We start from the raw sequence: 22,826 nt of genomic DNA, 5'->3' as shown, positions 1-22,826 counted from the left end.
CGGAAAACCTTTCTGTAGGTCGGGCTTTAAACTTTCAGTTGAAAGTTCGAAAACTTCGTATCTGATCGGACTCAAACCGCAATATTTGAAACATCCCTACACACTAGGTAGATGGCGCAACCGGCCGCCCGATGCCAATATGTAAATATAATACAACCTTTTTTTTGCAAACCTTATTTTAACACATTTGACATGTCTTTGAATAGTAACTTTTTAAGGTTTGTTATTTATTTGGGTTCTTTACTCCTTGTTCATATTATGGTTGTTTTGTTGACTTTTGTTTGTCTATCCATCATCACCTCTTGCGACAAAATGGCAGCGCCCATGTGTTTTTGTCTCCGATTTCAGTCCAGCGAAGCCACACGGCCAACACGGCTCTGAGCGAAGTCAGCGAGGCTGCCCACACGTAACGTTGCTACACGTACTACAACACCTACAACCAGCTACAACCACTACAACCTCGTTGATGTACTAGCACACTTATCCGGTGCCATATTCAGCGGTCGTGTGAGTATGGCGCGTTCGCGTTCTTCACTCGCTTTCCCAAGCGGCGTACAAGTGCGTCCAAATGGCGATCGAACGCTGGGCTGTGAGTTTGTAAACATTGAAAAACAGTCGCAGGGCGCCTCCTCCGAATGCTTAGCATTTCGCACGCGCTCCTTGTCCATGGACTTTCTGTTGTCCCCCCTCCAGCGCGAGCTCTTGATAACGCTCCGGCGTCTCGAGTACAGTACTTCAAGCGGGCAGGCACGCGCAGCACTGACGAGATGAAAACTGCACACACGCTCATTGCCTACGCCACGCGTGGCTGGCAGAAGCGCCGCGGTCGCCTCTGGTTTTGCCAGCTCCGCGTTTCATCCTGACGCATGTTCATGGACTAGCAGTTGCGACCTCGACCCGCGCATGGGCGCAGTCAAAAAAACCCGTAGCTTTTAAAGACGGGCGACACTTCTGTTCGGGGCTTCAAGTATGGCAGGGAGCCGAGCCAGGGCAGAACCTCCTCAGGACGCAGGAATCGGGAAGGACCAGGAGGGCTATGTTGCGCTTTTTGCACTCCCAGGAGACTTGGAAGAGGGAAGTGACGTCAACGACACAGCAAACGCAGATTGGATGCTGATTTCGTTTTCTTCTGTCAACATCCAATCTGCGTTTGCTGTGTCGTTGACGTCACTTCCCTCTTCCTAGTCTCCTGGGAGTCCAAAAAGCGCAACATAGCACCCCAGGGAGCAGGTCTCGTATAAATCTGTTTATTTTCATATTGACAGGTTCAACTTGAGAACACTCGAGAACATATGCTAGCAGCCGCATTTCCCGGGAATCCCCATGGTCAATGCCTCGACCAAAGCAGTGAGGCCATTGTTCCTAACATCCCGGCATGCCCACCCCTCTCCTCTCCCTCACACACTGGCACTCGCGTCACTCTCACCGAGGGGCCAGACGTCCTTGGTCACTGTGTCGCCAGTCAATCTCATCGATCAACGGCACCAGGATGGGAGCAGAGAGATAATTGTCACCCAATGCAGGTGTTTTGGTTTGCGTGCGGTAGGGAGTACACGTCAAGAAACTGGGAGAAACGCAGTCGGCAACGTTCGCTTAGATCCCGCCATAGCTAACTAGACGCATTTATGCCGAGGTCTTCATTGATCCAAACACTATGATTACTGGAACTGTGCTATGTTTCAGTGATTGAAAAAAAATAGCAAATCAAGCCAAAAAGAGGAGTGGGTTACCTTTCCGGGGTGGTGCATTTCTCGGGATCTCGGGAGTTGTAACACATTTAAGGGCTTGTAAGTTTTGAGTTATTCTCAGGTGTGTGAGCCAGGCAGCTCAAATAGGTAGTCGTGAAGATGCACCCACGATACCTTCGGCAGATTTGTAATTTCTTTGACCAACAAGTTCTCCATCTTCTCAAGCAAGGAATCGGGAAGGCATGTCGATCCAGTATAAGTAAATTTGCGGAGGTACCGCAGTTGGTCCTCGACGCTCAGACCTTTAAAGGGTAACTGCAAAGAAAAAAAGCTTTTTTTTAACAGCCTAAATGAGACAAGCATGCCAAAAAACAATTTTTCCACGAGAAAACAATTTTTCCGCAGCAATATTTATTTTGTGAGACTGATTTTAGTTTCCGCTATTTCGTCCATTTTAAATCGCACACCACAAAGTGGGTATTTTACGTCATGGAGTGGCTGCTATACTTCTCATTGGCTAAGAGTTTGACTGACAGCTTAGATCTTGGTTGTTAAACCTTTGTTATATGTTGTAAGTTCCTTTTGAGCGGCTAAGTCAATCCAAGAGCAAATTACAAGAGCGAGCAGTGGTGCGTACTTCTCCTCCATGCGGGTCGAAAGAGCGGGAGTTTCAAATGTGGAGAGGTTGTGACTCCCACTAAATTAAATCCTGCAGCGTAAATATTGCTAAAAAAAAAATTCTTTTTTGTGGAAAATTTGTTTTGGGACATGCTTGTCCCAATTAGGCTGTTTAAAAAGCACTTTTTTTTTTTGCAGTTAACCTTCGAAGCATGCGCTACTCACTGGGGGTCCTCAAAAACAAGCAAAAACAATGGCCAACCGGAAGCAACATGCTCCCCCTGAAGTTGGCCATGCTTGCTTTTGTTTGAATACCTGTATGTTATTGCTGTAAATGCTTATGACAAGAACAAGAAGACAATGTATTCATCACTCTTCCTATGTGTTCTTTCAAGGCCAACCTTTCCAATTTACTTTATTTACCTAAATATAAATAATATATAATTTTTTTTTTTTGGGGGGGGGGGGGGGGGGGAGATTTGATGCAGTCTCGCAAAGAAGTAGGCTTCATATTGAGTGGACACAACTTTGAACTTCCTGGCATTGTCAGGACTTCACTTAAAAGCATTTAATTGTGTTCCCAAGCATGTTGACTTACACTTGGGGGGGGGGGGGGGGAGACTTGTGGCCAAGTGTGTTAACTCGCCGCAGATTGAGCAAAAGCGTGGTTCTGACCCCACTGCTACCCGTTTTGACCTGGATGAGCATATTATACCGGCGTCTGTCCATGTAATCAGCATTGCATGGTGCACGCTAAAGACTCCAGGCTAACGGTCGTGCTGCACTTCCTAAATTTCTCATCTGCAGCGAAGAGACAGGACACCCTTTGGGGATGGTCAACTTCCCTGCTGTCTACACAAAACAAAATTACTTTTTACTTGCGCTTGGCTTCTGCCTGCCATCCAAAGAATGTGTGACACTGCAAAAAATTTTTCTTCTTGCGGGCCATTCTTCTGGCGCGGTGAATGCAAAGGCTTGGGTGGAGTATTTGGAATTAACTCATGTTCCTGACATTTAATTGTGTACCTTGATGTGAGTGGAAGAACTCGAGGAGGATAACAACGGCAAGAAGTCAACTATCTCACACAAAGACAACAGCGTCTCATCACTCTGCAGCTGAACTCTTCTGAATCGTCTGCAAAGCCCGACACAGGGCGTGATTACGACTTATGTTTCGTTAAAAACAAAGAAACCATTCTAGGGAGAAAAGGTTGAAATATAATTTGGGGTTTTGCTGGATTATATAAATGAGAGTTTTTATGCTCTGAGAGAGTCGAGGCATTTTCTTACGATTGTTTCTATAACCATGCGTTTCGGGCGAATCCGCCAAAGGTCCGTGAGGCACAAAAATACTCCGTCAAGACATCAACCACCATTTGATCCATTTCTTATTTATCAAGAGTTATCGAGTTGGCCAGATATAGTAATTTATAACACAATTTAATTTTTAATGATTTAGTGGGCACTCCCAATATTCATGCCTTGCTCCGGCAGAAACCAGAAGCATCAATGTGCCTTGTCCTGCATTTCAGAATAGACATGGCTGGAAGCAAGTTACCCATGGGGCTCATCATGCCCACTGAACATTGTAAGTTGGTTATAACTAAACTCGAGGAACGGTCACCTTGTAATGTGGCACTCGCCACTTCTTCTTTCGTTCTGTCCCTCTTCTATGCTTTGATCTTTGTCGGTGTTAGATTGCAGATGCAACCTAACACCGATACCCTGTTGCAGGCTAAGAATAGCTGGACTAGGCGACAGCCTGTTGCAGGCTAAGAATAGCTGGACCAGCTCTTTCCACTTTAGCAGAGCAAACACTAGAGAGGGAAAAAGTGGAGAGGAGGAAACCCCCATTCACGGCAAGCAGAGAGCTGTGTGAGTGGGGCTTAATTGTCCTGCTATTCTTAACCTTTAACAGACTTTATTGTTGGTTTGTTTACACTGACAGATTAATTTAACGAAACCTCAGAATGATTCATCTACGATGCCGTTGACCAGTAAACCAAGTTCTATGCGGAGTGTACCATAATTTTGCACCAAGATGCAACCAGGTGGAGAACCAATGTTTTAAATTTCAAGCATGTGCAACTACCTAAACGAGTTGGAAGGAAAAAAAAAAAATTATATTCCTATACTTGGAAGGGTTACCTTTGCCAAAATGAAAAAAAGCATCATTACGTACTGCTGTGGCACATACACCGAAAAAGATCAATGGTAATGATGCGAGACAAGGCAGATTTTGCGTTCCCAAAGTCTGGCTGTTGTCAAAGAAACTCTAGAACAACATTGAAATGCTTCCTTGTTCACATGGGAGAGAAGGTTTGTGGTACACCTGACCATGCAGAAGTAACTTCTGTATGTTCGCGTGCATTCGTTTGCATGTAAACTTTTAAGACGTTCCCACCGTCTACTTATACGACTTTGGGGAAATCTACAGCCTACAAAGTCGCTAAGCTACTGTGCGAATCAAATGAATTGTCGACCCTTCAAAAAAAAAACAACCTAGAAAGAAGAAAAAAAAAAGTTTGAACAGTCTGGTTGGGACACACAATTAGAAAAAATTAGAATTAAAAAAAAAAAAAAAAGGATTTTAAGATTAATATTGAGGGTGCGAGGCGCAATTTAGTCGGCAGTCACCTCCTTTTCACTTGTTTTCTCTCGGCATTTCGGACGCGTGGAGGAGAGGTGGATTGGCTTCGTCTTCACGACCAAGATGGTCTGACATCATGGACTTTGCGCACAGAATTTCAAATAAAGCTTTCGCCACCAATATTGCTCTTAAATTGTTTTTTTTTCTTTGTTTTCACGTAATATTAATTTTTTCACGCATTTGTCCTACCCAGACTGTTTGAAAAAATATATTATTTTTCTTTTCAGGGATCCTTTAATGGTCCACACAGCAATGTTTTCTTACGTTACATATAAGTCACTAAAACATTTGTGTCTTGAATGTCACGTTCCAGGCTATCCCATTGAATTGGTAGCCATGCTTAGAACGAAGCACAGACTGTTCGTAAGCTTTTGTAACAAAACACAAGAAAACCGGGCCGTGCGAACTGACCTTGAGAGGATTGCGAAAGTCTGTCCTCTCATTGCACTAACATTTTGTACGGGCTACGGGGGTGCCCGAAGACACTGCAATTTGTTTATACAAATTTTAAAGAATTAACTTACCTGAGTAATTAACGCAAAATGAAGCGTGTGAATTCACTACCTACGGCGGCCATTTGCCAAAAGGCGTCTGATTAGTCAATAAATTGAAGCAAGTAGGAGTGATGTTGAAAAAACTGATCCCCAATAGCGGATAGCGATTTTAAGTCAGATGCGGTGCAGGCTTTTTCGATTTCGATTTTTGTCATTTTTAATCCACTCGCAACGAAAAAAGATTTTTGTCGGGCTATTTCAACTATATGCCACCTGCTGCCTCAATCTCACGTCTATTTGATCACCCAGACGTCTAACATTTGCAGACAGCCGCTGTAGGTAGTAGCAAATTTGAACTCTTATTGTTTTACCCTTTACGTTGGTCAGCTCACTCTTTGGAATTTTGAAGCGCAAAATGAACTGTCTTTTGGCATCTCTGTACGAAATCTTAGCTCAGTGGTTTAAAAAACAAACATTTATCCGGTCTTTTCAAAGGATTAATGATTAACTTGACTCGCGCAGCAGTTTATCTGGTCTGCTCGGGTGACCACTCAATTAAAACTTAGTGCTTCATAATTGCCGTTATGTCTACCTACAACAATGCCACTCAGTTGCGCTTTGCGTCCCAGTGTGCGTGAGAATGCCTCCTTTTCAGCCGACGGACAGGCGACCCAAGGGAACACCACATGCCCAGTGATCGCCGGAGAGGACAAGTTTGGGTGCTGCTTCTGCATCCTCACCACCGCCGACCCGCGTAAACTGGTTGGACACCTGACGGACCTCGCTTGCCAACCGTTTGAGAGGTTTGAGTGCCAGCCCTGCTCGAAAACCTTTCCCAACAGGTGTGCCTTCACGAGACACCAGAGGATGCACGCAGAGGGAAGACCGTTCAAGTGTCCGCACTGTACTGCAGTGTTCCGCTTCAACCATGACCTGGCAGTTCACAAGGCAAAGCACGCCGGTGAAAAACCCTGCAAGTGCACAATCTGTCCGAAGGTGTTCGCTCGAAGCTCGGACCTTGCGGACCACCTTCAGGCGCACACAGATGAAAAGCCTTACGGGTGCCTGGATTGCCCCGAGGCCTCCAAGAACCACACCAACCTGTGCCAGCATCTACGAACTCGCACGAGAAAGAAGCTTTACGGGGGACATCTGTGCCCTGTGTCAAGAACTAAGCCGTGCCACCTCATTGTTTATGGCCGTACCGGCACTGGTGAAAACCACACAAGTGCACAATCTGTGTGAAGGCATTCTCCGAAGTGTCGGTTCTCAGGAACCACTTGCGGGTACACTCTAGGGAGGACGTTGGAAACTTTCGTCGAACTGTGGATTCGACTTCGACATCAAACTTCGAGGGCCGCTTGACTGGTTTGGCGAATTTTCAAACTTTTAGCAAAGTTCAACGTATGGACAGTGGTGCCCGAATTCTACACACACATTAAAAGTATTGCTAATATAAAAGCAAATTTTTGTATTTTTAACGCCTTGATATTTTTTTATTGAAACAATAAAAGATATACCGAACAAATAATTCATTTTTCTTTTGCTCAGTAGTTGTAAAATTTAAGTTCAGTCGCACTTCCTTTAAACTTCGAGTTAAAAGTCCGAAAACGTCGAACCTGGTAGAAGATTACTTCAGTCAAGATCGGTGAGTGTAGTTCACCTTTTTAAAGTTATCATGAAGGCATTTTCCAGCCAACCAACCTACTGATCTCCACTATACACGTTTGCAAGTCTGACTTCAGGGCGCTGCCATCTTGCTCGGCTGGGGTGCGCTTGGACGAGTCATAATCCGATTACGAAGCCTTGCTAAGGCGGCGTAATCGGATTATGGCCGCGACCAAAAGCGTACCCCACTGAGGAAGATGGTGGCGCCCTGAGACCGGACTTGCAAACGTGTATAGGGGGCTGGATGGCGCATAGCTGTTCTCCGAGCCTGGCGCTAGTGAAGCTACCGGAAGTTCGATGCTTGTCCCGGAAGTCAGGCGTGTGCTGGGCTTCCTAGTGCATTCAGTCAATGTTTTTGTTCATGCTTTCTTGTGTCTTTGATTGGGTTCTAATACTCCCGTTCCGAATTAAATCCCGAGAACAAGGCATTTGAACGTGAGACATGCGCACGTTTGATCAACTAGAATCTCAAACTTTTCACATCGAATGGCTTCCCAGGAGACTTCTTGGGTCCACATGCGCTGTTACTCCACAACAAGCAGGCTCTCTTGGGATGACAAGAAAAAATCCAGCGCTCTGAACGCTGTTCGATTCAGTCAGCCCTCGGAAGAGTTGAAAATCCTGTCAGGCGCTTACTTCCGGGACAAGCCGCTTACTTCCGGTGGCTTCACACCTGTCTGCTCACTGATCTCTATGTCTATCAGTGGTCTGGTGGTCTGCTCAATACGCCATCCAGCTATGGTGCCTGGAACGCGTCTCCGACTGGTGTGTTCACCGCGGCCAAAAAAGTGGTCCCTCGATTTCCGCCTGATGACGTCATAAAAGTGTCATGCTGTCGCCGGTCGCGACCCTGGCGGCGTCCCAACAGCTGTGGTGTATGTGGCAGATGCCTGTTCTGCTGCAGGTCGCTTTCCACTGTGACAGTTCACGGAAGCTAGAGAAGCCGGAGTTGGGACGCCTAAAGGGACTCCGTGACGACAACGACACTCGCGTTCGCTCGTGCTTTTCGCCAGCATTTCTACGGCCAACCGCCAGGATCGCCACAGGCAACAGCATGACATTCGCGTCATTTATTGCCACATCGGGACCACTTTCGATGTATGGGCGGGATAGGACGCTAAACACACCAGTCGAAGACGCGATCCAGGCACCATAATCCAGCCCCTCTAGTGGAGATCAGTGAACCAACCCCAAGAATCGAAACATCCGTGCACTACACAGGTAGATAGCGCACTAGGCCGCCCAGCTTAATGGAGTATATTTTTTTCTTAAACAATGTATTTTTTTCTATTTCATGTGTAATTTATTAAATTTTCTGGTTTGTGGTTTTCTTTTAATGTTTTTTTTTTAATTACCTTGTTATTATTATCATTGCTGCTTTTGTCCGTCTATCCGTCATCTCTCGTTGCGAGAAAATGGCGGCGCCCGTATGATTTTGTTTCTGTGGTCGCACTTCTCAATGTTCGATTTTATCGTTGTTTTTATGTAAATACTCGATTTACCATGCATTCAAACGAAAATGCTGCGGGCGACTTGCGAGTAAGAACGTACGTGCCCATCGTTCCGGTGAAGCTACCTACAAGTACGAGCATATTGTCCTGAACACTGCCTGCACAGTACGAGCGCGCTTGCTTGGCAGGAACGCCGAGAACTCGGCGCCTGTAGCTTCTCCAAGAACGGGATTTTGACCGCTGCCATTTTCAGCGTTCGTGAGTATGGCGCGTTCTTTACCCGCTTTCTGGAACAAGTAACATGCGCCTGTTGGGCTGTGATTCTGTGAATATTAGAACGGTCGCGGGGCGTCTTCAAATGCCCGCTTTCCAGCGAGCGCTCGTTGCCTTCGTTAACTGCGGAGGGCAGGAAGGAGTTTCAGTCCTTCCTCCAGCGCGAGCTTCCTGCCTTCGAAAACGCTCCGGAAGTTTCGTGAGCTTCGAGCATGCACGCGCAGCACTGACAAGATCAAAAGGGCCGGGCGTCTCTTTGGAGCGCCCAGCGCTCGAAAGATGCGATCGTTGCCTTTCTTCGTGTGTTGGTTGTACGCAAAGGAGCATTATCGAAGCTAGGAAACTCACGCTAGAGGCGCGACAGCTGAAAATTTGAACTATACTATACGCACTATGTAGTGCACCGCGTATAGCCATTTTCGGGGGGGGGGGGGGGAGGAGGAGGAGGAGGAGGAGGAGGAGGAGGAGGAGGAGGGAGGAGGGAGGGGGGGAGGGGAGGAGAGGAAAGGAAGGAAGGAAGAAGGAGGAGGGGAGAGAGAGAGAGTGGAGGAGGGCCCAAGGCATTGCTTAAAAAGACACTAAAAGAAAAAAGTTTCCTTTTGAAAAAACTGTCATTGCGAACCTTTTTTCTTCTTTTTCCCCCACAAAATAGAATTTTTTTTTGTGCATTATTAATGTTGGATTCAATTTACGTGGAGGTCCCGGCCCGCTCTAAGCCCTGCCCATTTCTACTGGATTGGCTTGGCTGCTCGGTCAAACATGCTCGGACGCCTGGTGTCTCCCCTTCGTGACACCCAGTGTGTCTAGTCTGGCATCGTGCAAGTCGTGCGAGCAGATGCGCATGCAGCAGCCTCTGGCATTGTCTGCTGTTCCACCACCGTCTATCGTTGTCTGCAATGCCCAGACGCGGACAATAAAGCTGCGCGTTGGCGTCCGTTTTCGGCTTCATCCGTCTGCCAGTCAGCACCCGTTTAAAAACTTCTTCAACGCTCGCAAGACGCGATTATGAAAGTGGCGTTCTAGCGTTCCATCATGCACAAGCCACGGTCCAATACGATCATCTGTCAGCGTCTGTCGATGCGCGGTAAAAAAACGAACGAGAGGACTAAAAAAATGTCAGCAAAATAAATATGCAGTTTTTCCAGATTTTTTGTTCTTGTTACATTTCCGCGTGGCATCCGCGAGCAAAGTGGGCGAGTTTCATGACTCAGAATTAAAATGCGACCTAAAAATATTCCCTTTGGGAGGCCAGGTACAGTACAAAACTGGAGCTACTTGCCTTTCGGATTGAATTGACGGGAGCAAATCTCTCCAAACTTGATGCGAACTGAACGCCCGATTGCCTCCAGGCAAATGGTTTGCACACTCCTTCCTGTGTAGGTATCTTCTCTATATTGAAACCATTGTTACAATCACCACGGTTGCACAATTCACAGAGCAGCAGTGCCGCTTTTACGGGAACCAACATCTCCATTCAGCATCAGCACGTGCAAACAAACAAATCGTGCTAGATCGAGCAACATAGTTTACGTGGGATGCTAGGCTTAGGCCAGTCACACTACAAAAACAAGCACCTGCACAGTGCTTCCATAGGCGCATACTTGCGACAGTTGTTTGTTGCAAACTACGTCGGTTGGGGGGGTCTTCCTCTAAACACCTCCGTGAACTCCAAACTACTCGCACTCATAAAAAGTAGACAAGCTCGACGTGCAGCGTGCGTTGAGCACTCCGCTGATGCCGGCAGCCATGTTCGTTATTGTTTCACACTAATGAGAAAAGGCAATCTTTGGATACTTTTGAAGATAATAATGACTCTACCTAGATTATTTGTGTCTCAAACATTAAAATAATGTGGATAAAAATACAATATGGCATGGAGAAACAATTCTACAACAAACAATCCACATGTCAATCATCTCTCCATCCAATGAGATCAGAAAGACCAGCAGAGCTGTACTATGGTGGGAATGAAGTAATGGCTGGCCGCAAGCCCTCAAGCTAGAGTGAAAAAAAAGGCTGGCAAGGTTGCCACCATCTATGAGCAACGGCGGCAACCAGACAACCGGCTTGCCAGCTTGCCGGTTGTCTGGTCACCAAAAAAATTAATTTTACGCAAAAAAAACAACAAAGTTTTAAAGCAACATTGATGGCGCAAGATTTATTTTAGTTTTTGCACGCAAAGTTTGTGACGTCACGGAATGGTCATACACTCTTTCCACCGCATCGAGATGGTCATACGCTCTCTCCACCTCAGCGTGACGGCTAAGCCGATCCACCTCCTCCTCAACGCGCCCGAATTGCCGAGAGAGAAAACAAGTGGAAAGGAGGTGACTACCGACTTAACCGCTTCTCGCACCGTCAAAATTGCTATAAAAAATATATTTTTTCGTGTATAATTAATTTTTTGACACGCGTGTCCCAACCCGGCTGTTTAAAAAGAACATTTTTCTTTCTTTTCAGAAACCCTTTAAATACTGCTTTTTTTTTTTTTTTTTTTTGTGGAAAAATTTGCAAGAAAATATGTGTCCCATTTAGGCTCTTTAAAAAAAAACAAAAGAACATTTCTTTCATTTCAGTATCTCTTTTGGGCTCGGGTAAGAACGCCGCAATGAATCCTGCGCTGGCTTTACTAAGTGCGTAATCAAATCTGGAAGCTGCTAAAAGTTAGCGCACGGTCCACTCAGGTGTATTCACCCAATCCTTGCCCTCCCCCTGCCCCCCTCCTCTCTCCTTGTAAACCAGGCAAGACGCAGAATGTTTTGCGTTGTGCATATAGCCATTTCCGGTCACCATGCACTACGTAGTGCATGTAGCATTAGCACTCTTTATTTAAAACATGGACATTTTGCCGGCAGTTTCTCTTGTTGGCTGGTGACAATCACGTAACTACTGCCGACAGGATAGATCTAAAAAAAATGGAAAAAAGAAAAAAAGAATGCGAACGGCTTTATACAGCTGTTTCACGACCTAAACCCTAGACATTGTGTGTGCATATACCTTAAACAACTTAGCTGTTTTCTTCCTTTTTTTTTCTTTTTTTACGAGGCTTTGTAGATGTAGAGTTTAAATTGATTACAACAGACCTTGATGGTGACCAAGATTTCAGTCTGTTGTAAAAGGAGTATGCTGTATGCAGATATGAAGTTGAACCAATGGTATCGATAGGAAAACTAACCAAACTTCAGAAAGTGGTATGTTACATCCAAGTGTCTGTTGTAACGAGTTTATATAGTGCACCAAATTTGTTCGTAGGCCCTAAAAGCGGCGCATGTGGCACTCACTGGCACTCTGCAGGAACTAAGCGAGCGTAAACGCTGGAGACGTCGGCTCTGAAAGCAAAAGCAAATCTAAGAACACCTAAAGCCTGCAATGTTTGACGGTGAGGCAACATAAACTAAGCTCTCTCCCCCTCCCCCTTCTCTTTTGCCCTGTAGACCAGGCAAGGCAGCAGCATATGCAAGAGAGTGCCGGCGTGCGCGATTGCAGTGACAACACTTTTGTGACAGTGCGATCAAAGGTACAGAGTGCATGCGCTCGTTGTCGATTAAAGATGTGCTCACACACTCCTCGCTTCCGAAATGCCAGTGTACGGCAGCTAGATGTCTTGTACGTAGCCAGCCAATGAGAAGACACTGCCGGCAATTTTTTTTTTCCGCGCTTCTATATTGGCTTTTGGCAATATATCCACCACCCTTTATTTAATTATCGTCAACATTCATTACAAAAAAGAAAACAAGGTGTTCATCAGTCTTCCTAGTTACTGTTTTTATTTAGGTAAAAGAAGAAAATCCGAAAAGTTTTCCCACTGCGGACAAGTGGTCCCTGATTTGCTCTGATGACACGTGCAGTTGATGCAGTGTTGCTAAGTTAGCCACTAATTCACCTTCTTTCTATGTGCGGATGTCAAATTGCACTCTTTCAAAGGTTATGTTGCGTCTTGGAAAAAAAGAGTAGGCTTTGTAGCGAGCCATCATGACTTCAGACTGTTTGGTGTTCTCGAAACTTCACTTGAAAGTGTTGAAGAAGTCTCCTGCTTGTGTTCCCAAGCCTGTCGACTTGCACTTGAAGGGATTAAAGGGACACTGACAGGGTGATTATGCTTGCCAAGGTTTTTATTTGTACATGACATATAAGAGCCCAACTACCCAGAACACAATTTGCGGCTCGAAATTCGTTTTGTTTGCGCCCGAAAACTGCCGATCGAGAACTGGCTGGTTTGAGTCGCTCTCACTCTCTTCTCTGTGGTCAGCCGCCAAAGATAACCAAAGTGATGGGTGATCGAAGGCACACACTTAATATTAAAAATGGAAAAGATATGATACCTATTTTTTGTGGCTTCTAAAAAACTGCAATACATTGATTGAAAAAAAAAAAAAAAAAAGTTGCACAGCCGTGGGACTTTTGGCAACACACTCTTCCTCTATATTTCCTCTTCTTCCCCAGTCCAGTTTCGGTTTCGAGCAGTTGCGTTTTTTTACTTTATGAAAAATGGCCGTAGCAAAATATTGATTGGGTGGTCTTCTGACACCATAATAAATTTCCTAGCAAAAAAATTTTAAAACAATTTCGGGGGTGTCAATGTCTTTTTAAAGCCCCTTGATAAAATTCACGTCTTTATTTCTTACAAGTACCGAGAGCCATTTTTGTGCCAGTGCTCAAGATAAATGCCACGAGCAATTTCTTGGCCAACGTTTGCTTCTAAGGACCACTCATTTCTGTGCTGCACGGCCATTTGCTTTTAAGGACCATTCGAAGCACGGGCCTCGTGCATTTGTGCATTGGACGCTACTTGCAAGGCAAACACAAACACGTCAAAGGGCTTTGGTGGCTCACAGATTGGAGCACATTAAGCAAAAGCTCGCACTGCAGAACCCAGGAATCCTGGGTTTTAACCCCACCCGTGTTCATTTTGATTTTGGTGAGTGCATCGTACCAGCGTATGTCTGTGTAATCACAGCTGCATGGGGCGCAATAAATGATTCCTAGCTAGCTATCGTACCGTACCGGCTAAAGTTCTCATCTACAGCAGAATTGCGTACTAGACGCCCATTGGCGCTGGATAACTTCCCACTGTCTAAACATACGCACGATGCAATGACTTTTTACTTGCACCTCAGCTGGCTTTTACATGCGATCCGGAGAATGTGTGATACCGAAGAAAATGTTTCTTTGTGTGGGCCATTCGTCTAGAATGGTGAACGCAATGGCTAGAGCGGAGCATTCAAAACATACTCATTGCATTCGCGATGTTTGATTGTGCACCTTGACCGTGAGAGGAAGAAGTCAACGACTCATGGAAAATAACGAGAAGTAAACTACTACCATACACGGACGACCATGTCTCATCACTTTGCAGCTGCATTCCTCTGAATCTGAACTACAGTGTGCTTTGAATTTATGCCTGCAAAGCCTGACAGAGAGCGAGATCACGACTCATGCTTTTGTTACATACAAAGACTGATTATATTCCCATTTCTTACTTCCTAGGCATTTTGGGGGCACCTACCATAGATCCGTCAGACATTAAGAATCTCTGCCCAGACATCATCTACCATTTGATGCGTTCCTTTCCCATCAAGTGTTATTGAATTAGCCAGGTTGAGTAATTTATACCATGATTTATTCTTTAACGTTTTCTGATTTTGGTACGTCTTGCCTTGACAGGAACCAGAAGCGATGATGTGCTCCGTTCTCCAGTTCAGAATGGACGTGGCTGGAAGCGAGTTACCCATTGAGCTCATCATGCCCACCGAACATCGTAAGTTGGTCGTCACTAAACTCGAGTAATGGTCACTTTTAAATCCAGCACCCTCTGCTTCTTCATTTGTTACAGCGTAGCTGTTAAGGGCTAGTTTCCCCAGGATTGTGTGCGGTACGAAACGATTATCGACACCCATGACCGACACAACACTCTGGTTGCCACCGTCGCTCATAGATGGCGGTAGCTGTTTAGAGTCTTATGTTTGCCGGTTGTCTGCTTGCCGCCGTCGCTCATAAATGGCGGCAACATTTCTTCGGAAGAAGAGCAGGAATGGAACGAGCGACGATGTGCGCAGCAGCGCGAATGGTTTCGCAACTGCCGCGAGGTTACTGTCGCCTAAAGTTACACTGCGTCGAGCGCTTCAGATTCCCTTGCGAAAGAAGAGCAGATTGCTCGCCTGGAAAGCCACCGCTGAGAACAGAGGCTACAGCTCCACTGCTCTCCCTTCTTTACCAGAGTGGAAAGGCCGAAAGTTTTTCTGTCCCTCTCCTACGCTTTGATCTTTGTCGCACGAAACTCTGTTAGGTTGCACATGCGCCGCATGGTACTCTGCGAGATTGATTGAGGAACCTTTGCATTCTGTGCTTTGGGCTTCCCTGGTAACCTACAGTACATCGTTTTGAGCTGGGCAAGCTCGTCCCACAAAGGTCTCCACTTTTTTTACTTTAGCAGAGCAAACACTAGAGAGGAAAAAAGTGGAGAGGAGGAGACCCCCCAATCACAACAACCAGAGAGCTTTGTGAGAGGGGCTTAATTGTCCTGCTGTTCTTGTCCCCTACCGCGCGCGTCGCGCGCTACCGGGTTATCCATACTGCATGTTTTTTTCCTAAAGTAGGGCCACACTATACTCCGCGACAACTTTTCTTGGCAATGCAGTGGAAGGTACAGGACCGCGTCCCATCTCCCATTTTGAGTGTACGCGGGCTCTCCTCCTCCCTCATTTCCTGGGAGAGGAGGAGAGCCCGCGCACACTCAAAATGGGAGAGGGGACGCGGGCCTGTACCTTCCATTGCATTGCCAAGAAAAGTTGTCGCCGAGTATAGGCGTGACTGTTTTGCTTGTATAATAAGGTTTTACAGTATAAAACTCGGTGTAGAAAACAAGAAAACATGTTTATTTACATGCTTAAGTGGTTCGTTCAGGTCTTTAAATCAATAGGCCCTCACAGATTCTTCCTCAGATGAAAGATCTCGAAACACTCCATCCTCGGTCGCTTAGGCATCGCACAACCTGTGTGCGCTTGTCGTGATTTGGACTCGGAACTGCTGTCGGAATCGCTCCCGTCGTCGATGCTCCGAAAAATCACTATCCTCACCAGATGTCCCGTCATCATCACTGTCGAAGAGGATATCTATAATTTCATCGTCAGAAAGGCCACACCGCACACTGTACCCTACCATCTTCTCCAAGCAGGCAGCGATTGAGCAAGAAGGGCAACACACAAAGCACAAGCTCAAACAAAGACAGCGAACAGACAACCCCCGCCATCTGTTGGCAATGTATCTAACTACACTACCCCAAGTCTACATAGCGCGCCATCTATGAATGACCCTTTAAAACAGAAATTCATGCAGACTGGCGAATCGCCGGCTTTGGCAATATGACCCCTGACGGCACGCCCGGGATTCGCCGGCTTTGGCAGGGAATGGGTTAACCTGCAACAGACTTCAGTATTCATTTGTTTACACCGAGAGACCATTTCAACCATACCTCACAGTGATCCATCCTGTCATTCCATTTACCAAATAACTAAGTTGTGCCGAGCACGTTGTAACTACATGGAGAAGCTGTGTTTTAAATTTTAAATGTGTCCAATTACCCAGATGAATTGAAAGTAAAAATCATTATATTCCCATGCACAAAAGTTGCCTCTGTTAAAAATTAGAAAAAACAGCATCACTATGAACTGTTGTGGCAAATGCTCCGGCATATCGATCGCAATGCAGCAAAACGAGACTGAATTCGCTGCCTGCAGTTCTCGTCTGCTAACAAAGTGTGTTAAACTGGTGCAACAGCCGGCAGATGTAAGCAGTCTTGTACACGTTACTAAAAAAAAGTAATCGATTACAATTACTATTACTCTTGGCTAAAAAATATTCGATTAGATTACTTGATTACTCGACGGCAACAGTAATTGGACATTACTTAAGGAAGTAATCGTTACTTTTCCGATTACTTTATTGTGTGAAGACACATCTTTAGCGCTCATAACAATGAACTACTTCCAACCTATATTTCACATTTGCACAAGTGTTGAAGAAGAAAAACTGGCTCCCTCTTCGTGGTCGTTGCACCTTCACAATGCGGACACAAGCATAGAATTCGTTTGAAGACGTTTGATGATTTGGGCGTTCGCCAGTATGTGTGTGTGTGTGTGTGTGGGGGGGGGGGGGGGGGAGGGGAGGGGAGGGGAGGGGAGGGGAGGGGAGGGGAGGGGAGGGGAGGGGAGGGGAGGGGAGGGGAGGGGAGGGGAGGGGAGAAGAGGGGGGGGGAGGGGAGGGGAGGGGAGGGGAGGAGCGGAGGGGGTTCTAGGTCTTGTTAAGCTTGAGCAAGTGTTGTCGCTCAAAGTTTGCGTCGCTCATTTTATTATTCACATGTGGATGAGCTCGCATGTTATACAAAGAGCAGCAGCTCCAGGATTTGAAGTGGATCATGTGTAGTATCATTAGCGGAAGAGATCGCCCCGACCACTTCTCACCTCGAAACATTGCTTGTCACAAAGACCACGTAGGAGAAATGGAGAAATATTTCAACTGTCTTTGTTATATTTTGCATCCGCTAATTTAGGCATTCTTCGATTCTGGTTCTCCTACGGGCCGCGAGTAGGTACCCTCAGCAGGATTTTTTATTTATTTTTCTATTTCTGTGTGTGTGCGTGAGGGGGCTAGTTTGAACGAAGGACTCACAAAGCTACATTCTGCTTCCTCAAACTTTGCCCTGAATGGCCTTTGTCACTCACTGGTGCTTCCCACTCCCAGTCCCAGCTCAAAAAAAAAAAAAAAAAAAAAAAAAAAAAAAACGGATATTCCACAGAAACTGTACATAGAAAGAGATTGACCTCGTTTCCTACAGCTCCGCAAAAATCTTTCGTCTTTCCGTTCAAAAAAAAAAAAAAAAAGCAAATTTTATTTTTGTTGTTTTATAAAAAAAAGGTGTGTGCCAAGGGGGGGGGGGGGGGGGTGGCCGTGGACAAATTGTAACGGTTACAAGTAATTTTATTACTTCAAAAAGTAATCAGATTACTCTTCTGATTACTGCCTAATAAAAGTAATCAACTGATTACAAAATTACTCCAAAAAGTAATCGATTACAAGTAATTTGATTACTTGTAATGCGTATGGTACAAGTCTGGATGTAAGTAGGCAAGAACAAGGGCACAGACACTGATCTCTGATGGCACACAATGTTTTGGAGGCAAATGCGGTGCTGGGTTTCTTTGTGTAGTTCATGATTTTGTTTTACTTTTACTAACAAAATGCTGAATGGGCACTAAACCCACAAGAAAGATATTTTGTATGGCTGTTTGAGCCATACGCATCAAGAGTGGCTGCCATCTCTTGGCCGTTGCGTCGCCATGCATCTTACATTTGCAGACAGCCATTCGAGTGTACACTCAAACGGCCGTCAAAAGATTTTTATAGCTCACTAAAATTTTATAGCGCCCACTAAAAATTTGAAGATAATCGCGAAAAAATAGGAGATGGGTGCATATGAGGTCATCAGTTTTACATATATATGTACTGTGCATATTTTTTCAGATGTTTCAAATTTTGGGGTGGGCACTTAGTGCGGAATGGGCAGATGCGTGGTATTCTACGGTAGGTAAGCTCATTAGTTAAAATTTTGATGTATGAATCGCGCCCTGTCCTGTTTGGCCACCTCTTTACAAAGTCTTAGCTGGTTGTGTTAAACCGATTTATCTGGTCCCTTCAAAGGTCCAACGATCCATTTGACTCAGGTGGTAGTTTATGCTGTTTGCTCAGTTTACCCACAATTAAAATCTTTATGCATCATGAATTGCTTCTATGTTGCCTGCTTACAACTAGGGATGTCACGAACCTGTCAAGGCTCAAGTCTGACAAAGTTTGACTCTTTTAAACTTCCATAGTGTTCAACAAAAGTTCAACCGAAGCTGTTCTTTTCTGCGCAAGCACAAAATTTTTAAATTGAGCTGACACTACCTGGTGGAGGAAAAGTGGAATATTTGTTGGGTGTATTACATCACTGGTTCACATAACTGACTGACGAAAGCATTAGAAGTACCTAATTTTGCTTTTACATCGTTTAAACATTGGCATTTGTTTTATAAAATATGAATTACGATAATTTATAAATTATTTGTTTCCCAAACTTCTAAATTATTGTGAAGAAGAAGCACTGTTCATAAGTTGAACTTTGTCTAACTTTACGAAAAAGTTTGAAGGTTCGACAAAAGTTTGTTACGTACCTACTTACAACAATGCTGGTCAGTAGATCTTCACGTCGTGACGCGCATGGGAATGCCTCCTTTTCAGGCAACGGACAAGCGATTCAAGGGAACATCGAGTGCCCAGTGATCTCCGGAGAGGACAAGTTTGGGTGCTGCTTCTGCAACTTCGTCACCGGAGACCCGCGTAAACAGGTCGATCACCTGGTGGGCCTCGCTTGCCGACCTTTCGAGTGCCCACTCTGCCTCAGGTCCTTCCTCGACAGGTGCACCCTCACGCGACACGAGAGGATGCACGCAGAAGGAACACCTTTCAAGTGTCCGCTTTGTCCCGCAGCGTTTCGTTCGAACCACAACCTGGCAATTCACGCGCGATATCACTCCGTCGATAAACCGTACAAGTGCCCACACTGTTCCGAGGCCTTCAAGCAGCACGAGGACCTGAGCAGGCACCTGCGAACTCACACGGTAGAGAGGCCTCACAAGTGCGACCAGTGCCTCGCATCGTTTGGATCGCGCTGCCAGCTGAAAGCCCACATCCGTACCCACACTGGCGAAAAACCTTACAGATGCACAATCTGTCCAAAGGCATTTGCCCAGTACACCTCTCTCGCGAGACACTTGCGGTCGCATTCAGGCGAAAAACCTTACAAGTGCGTCCACTGCTCCAAGGCTTACAGGGACCACAATGGCTTGAAACAACACCAACTAACTCACACTGGAGAGAGGCCTTACAGGTGCGACCAATGTCCTGCGGCCTTGACCACTCGGTACCACCTGAATGCCCACATTCGTACTCACACTGGCGAAAAGCCTTACAAGTGCACGGTTTGTCCGAAGGCATTCGGCCAAAGCTCAGCCCTCAACGCCCACTTGCGGATGCACTCGAACGAAAAACCTTACAAGTGCCCGCACTGTTCCAAGGCCTTCAAGCACCTCAGTAGCCTGCGCCATCACCTGCAAACTCACGTGGGAAAAGAGCCCTACAGATGCGAGCAGTGTCCCAAGGCTTTTAGTTTGAGAAAGGATCTCTCTAGGCACGAGCAGTTGCACGAGGAAGGTCGTGTCAGCTCTGGCGGTATCGCTCCGACGGAGCAACCGACCCGGACTGACTCAGATGGACCGAAGCAGTGCATCGTTTTGAATCTGATTGCTCAGTAGCACCATATTCTGTGGGGAAAATAAATTATCATAATCTAATCCCTGAGGCATGGAGAAATAAAATAAGAAACAAGATTATATCTGAGCATATTTTTTATATTTTTCATTTCATATTGGAGGTCGACACCATCACTGTTTGGAGCCGATCATGTTGAGGTTGGTTTGCAAAAGCATCTGTCCTTAAGTTGAAGCTTCTCACATTTTCTAAGCTTGGCAAAGCTTCAATAGGTATGTGGCCAAACTCCGACTTAAATTTTGTCTTTGTTTTTGTGTGGGTTATCAGAAAATATTGAAAGAAAAACGAGCTTTAACCAAAGGTTAGAAAAGAAACAATTTTTTCATAGTCTCACATCACGTCAAAGTGAGATTCTATGGGTTGTTGGGAGGCTTTTAATAGGAGACGAACAGGAGAAAATCATTCAGACTTAGCTCTCATCTTTTGCTTTGTCTAATCAAATATTGAATAGCCTACAAAATCATTGTTATGTGTTTTTTTTTTTCACTTTAACAGGAAGTTGTCTATGGAAAAAAGTTGGGACATCTGAAATTTGATGGTTTTTTGAAAATATATTAAAAACTTTTTTTTTTCAATATTTTTGGATAAGAAATGCATTCTGTGCTACTGACAGCACATTCTTTTTATATCCATATCAGGTGTCTTGGATCTATTCGGCTCGCACAATGCACCTTCACAAGAATTGACTGCGACTACCAAAAATTTTATTCGCAATGTTCACAACACTAAAAAAGGCCGCATAGGTGACAAGAAAAAAAAAAGTGCTTATTTTTCTGCATGGCAAGAAAGGCTAGCATGAATAAAAACAGTGTTAATGATCGCACTTTAATGAGAATTCTAAGACAGCTGACGAATGTGTCCACTTATCCATGTGTAAGTACGCAGAATGCTGGATAAATGAAAGGATATGGCTGAACTGTCTGAATCTAAGGTCAATATTTGAATATGCTGACGTCTTGCGCTACCTAGCCCTGGCACCTCGACAGCGCAAGAAGCAACATGTTAGAGGAATGAGCAGATTCAAATATTTGCCAGCAGTACTGATATTTGATGCATCGAATTACTCGGAAAACCAAATACCGAGGTCGAATTGAATTATTCAGACAGTCATTAATCTATTCGAATGCGAATACTCACACACCCCCAGTACAAAGGTATGGATATGTCGTTGTAAAAGGTTATTCTGGTCCCTAATCACCCTCCTAATCTGGGTGTGTGGTACAACCACACACCCAGATTAGGAGGGTGATTGGAAGGAACAGAGGCTAAAGAAGGAACAAGTTGTACAGTAGCTGTAGCTGAAGATATGTGCAGATGACAAGGCCACAGGGGCCTGTGCATTCGGGACGTTGCTGCAAAGCTAAGTTGTAAGCTTATTTACTTTCTGCAGGCCAGAAAGGGGGCACTTGAGTGTACGCTAGAACGTAGTTCACAGTGTCACAACTCTATGTTTATCCTGGAAGGAGTGCCAAAAGACTAGGGAGTTTTAGGGAACCGTTTTCGCACGTACGATACGGTACGATATGGGACCTCCGGTACGAACTGCACCACATATGCGCAGTTTGGACCGGAGGGCCCATCTTACCGTATCTAATGTAAAAAAAAAAAAAAAAAAAAAAAAAAACGATTTTTTTAAAACTTTACTGACTGCCTGACAAACGTATGGGACCGGTCACCGGGACCGGTCACCGGTACGGTATGCATGTTTGACCACTTGGCGCTAAAACCACTAAAACACAATCGGCTGATGGCGCTACTAGCAGCCTAACTCAAAATGCTTAGATCATTTAGTTTCTCCAGAGCCGTACATGTAGAGAGTTTGGCCATTCGTTGGGAAGTATAGAAGACAAATGAAGCGGCGCCATTGGCCGAAAGCGGGCTGGGCGTGTTCCAGGGCGTCTTCAGAAATTCGAATGTGACCCAGAAGCCGGAAATAATACCCTGGCGGTGGTCGCGAGAAACAAACCTGATAACTGCATTGGAGTAACTCTCGATGGCTGAAAATATGGTACACGTGATGTTTCAATCACACTCATCTAAAATGATGGTGGAAGAGTGCGAGTAGCGGAAAGATCGACATAATCCTTACGCCAAACGCCGAGCGCCGGGAATCTGCCGTCAGAGCGGTCACACTCTGTCCGCGCAAAACAGAGTTGAGCGGCGCATTCGTTTCTTACATCTTTCTGCATGATCATGATGAGACAACACGTGAACCCTATTTTCAACCACAAAGAGTTACTACACTTCACTCTTACGCACTTATTAAAAGCATATACGAACATAGACCTTCGATTATCAATCGGCTCAGAATTGTTTCTCGCTACCACCGCTAGGGGATTCTTTTCGGCTTCTGGTTGGTCAAGAGAGCATGCCAACCCCTCTTTCCGAGTCTGGTGCACGCCCTGGCTTTGCCCGCACCTCCCATTGACCAAACTCTCTACATATACGGCTCTGAGTTTCTCCAGAAGCTCCAAGTTCCTTCACCAAGTGCAGCGTTTGTATTTTTTTTATTAATATTTAACATACTTTTTTAAGTTGTATTAATCGTTGATCATTTGTAATTTATTTGTTTTATATTTGTTGTTAATTTTATCTATCTATCCGTCGTGACTATCTCGAC

General features: G+C 45.3%; 2 protein-coding genes across 9 annotated transcripts; both read left to right on the top strand.

Annotated features, from left to right (window-relative positions):
* The first annotated feature begins 331 nt into the window (after window positions 1-331).
* Window positions 332-6,978, top strand: LOC120845811 (zinc finger protein 544-like). 4 transcript variants are annotated; one of them, XM_040217360.3, is made up of 3 exons: window positions 332-473; window positions 3,837-3,894; window positions 6,106-6,978. In XM_040217360.3, the coding sequence occupies exons 2-3, from the start codon at window positions 3,846-3,848 to the stop codon at window positions 6,693-6,695; spliced, it is 639 nt and encodes a 212-aa protein (XP_040073294.1). In that variant the 5' UTR covers window positions 332-473; window positions 3,837-3,845; the 3' UTR covers window positions 6,696-6,978. The 4 variants fall into 4 exon arrangements, with proteins under 4 accessions (XP_040073294.1, XP_042142809.1, XP_040073295.1 ...); XM_042286875.1 differs by having other exon boundaries at window positions 341-406; window positions 3,839-3,894; XM_040217361.3 differs by lacking the exon at window positions 332-473 and adding an exon at window positions 477-507 and having other exon boundaries at window positions 3,839-3,894; window positions 6,106-6,838.
* Window positions 6,979-8,508: 1,530 nt separating this feature from the next.
* On the top strand, window positions 8,509-20,268 carry LOC115332421 (zinc finger protein 525). 5 transcript variants are annotated; one of them, XM_029994799.3, is made up of 4 exons: window positions 8,509-8,827; window positions 12,277-12,359; window positions 14,507-14,600; window positions 19,118-20,268. In XM_029994799.3, exons 2-4 carry the CDS (start codon window positions 12,297-12,299, stop codon window positions 20,188-20,190), a joined length of 1,230 nt encoding a protein of 409 aa, XP_029850659.2. In that variant the 5' UTR covers window positions 8,509-8,827; window positions 12,277-12,296; the 3' UTR covers window positions 20,191-20,268. The 5 variants fall into 5 exon arrangements, with proteins under 5 accessions (XP_029850659.2, XP_040073301.1, XP_040073303.1 ...); XM_040217367.3 differs by having other exon boundaries at window positions 8,528-8,831; XM_040217369.3 differs by lacking the exon at window positions 12,277-12,359 and adding an exon at window positions 18,362-18,425 and having other exon boundaries at window positions 8,534-8,827.
* The last annotated feature ends 2,558 nt before the right edge of the window (window positions 20,269-22,826 follow it).

This window comes from Ixodes scapularis, unplaced genomic scaffold (assembly GCF_016920785.2).
Source record: "Ixodes scapularis isolate PalLabHiFi unplaced genomic scaffold, ASM1692078v2 PGA_scaffold8__174_contigs__length_109621045, whole genome shotgun sequence".
NCBI classification, from domain to species: domain Eukaryota; kingdom Metazoa; phylum Arthropoda; class Arachnida; order Ixodida; family Ixodidae; genus Ixodes; species Ixodes scapularis.
Note: the sequence above shows the minus strand (reverse complement) of the source record. Positions and strands in the feature narration are given on the sequence as shown.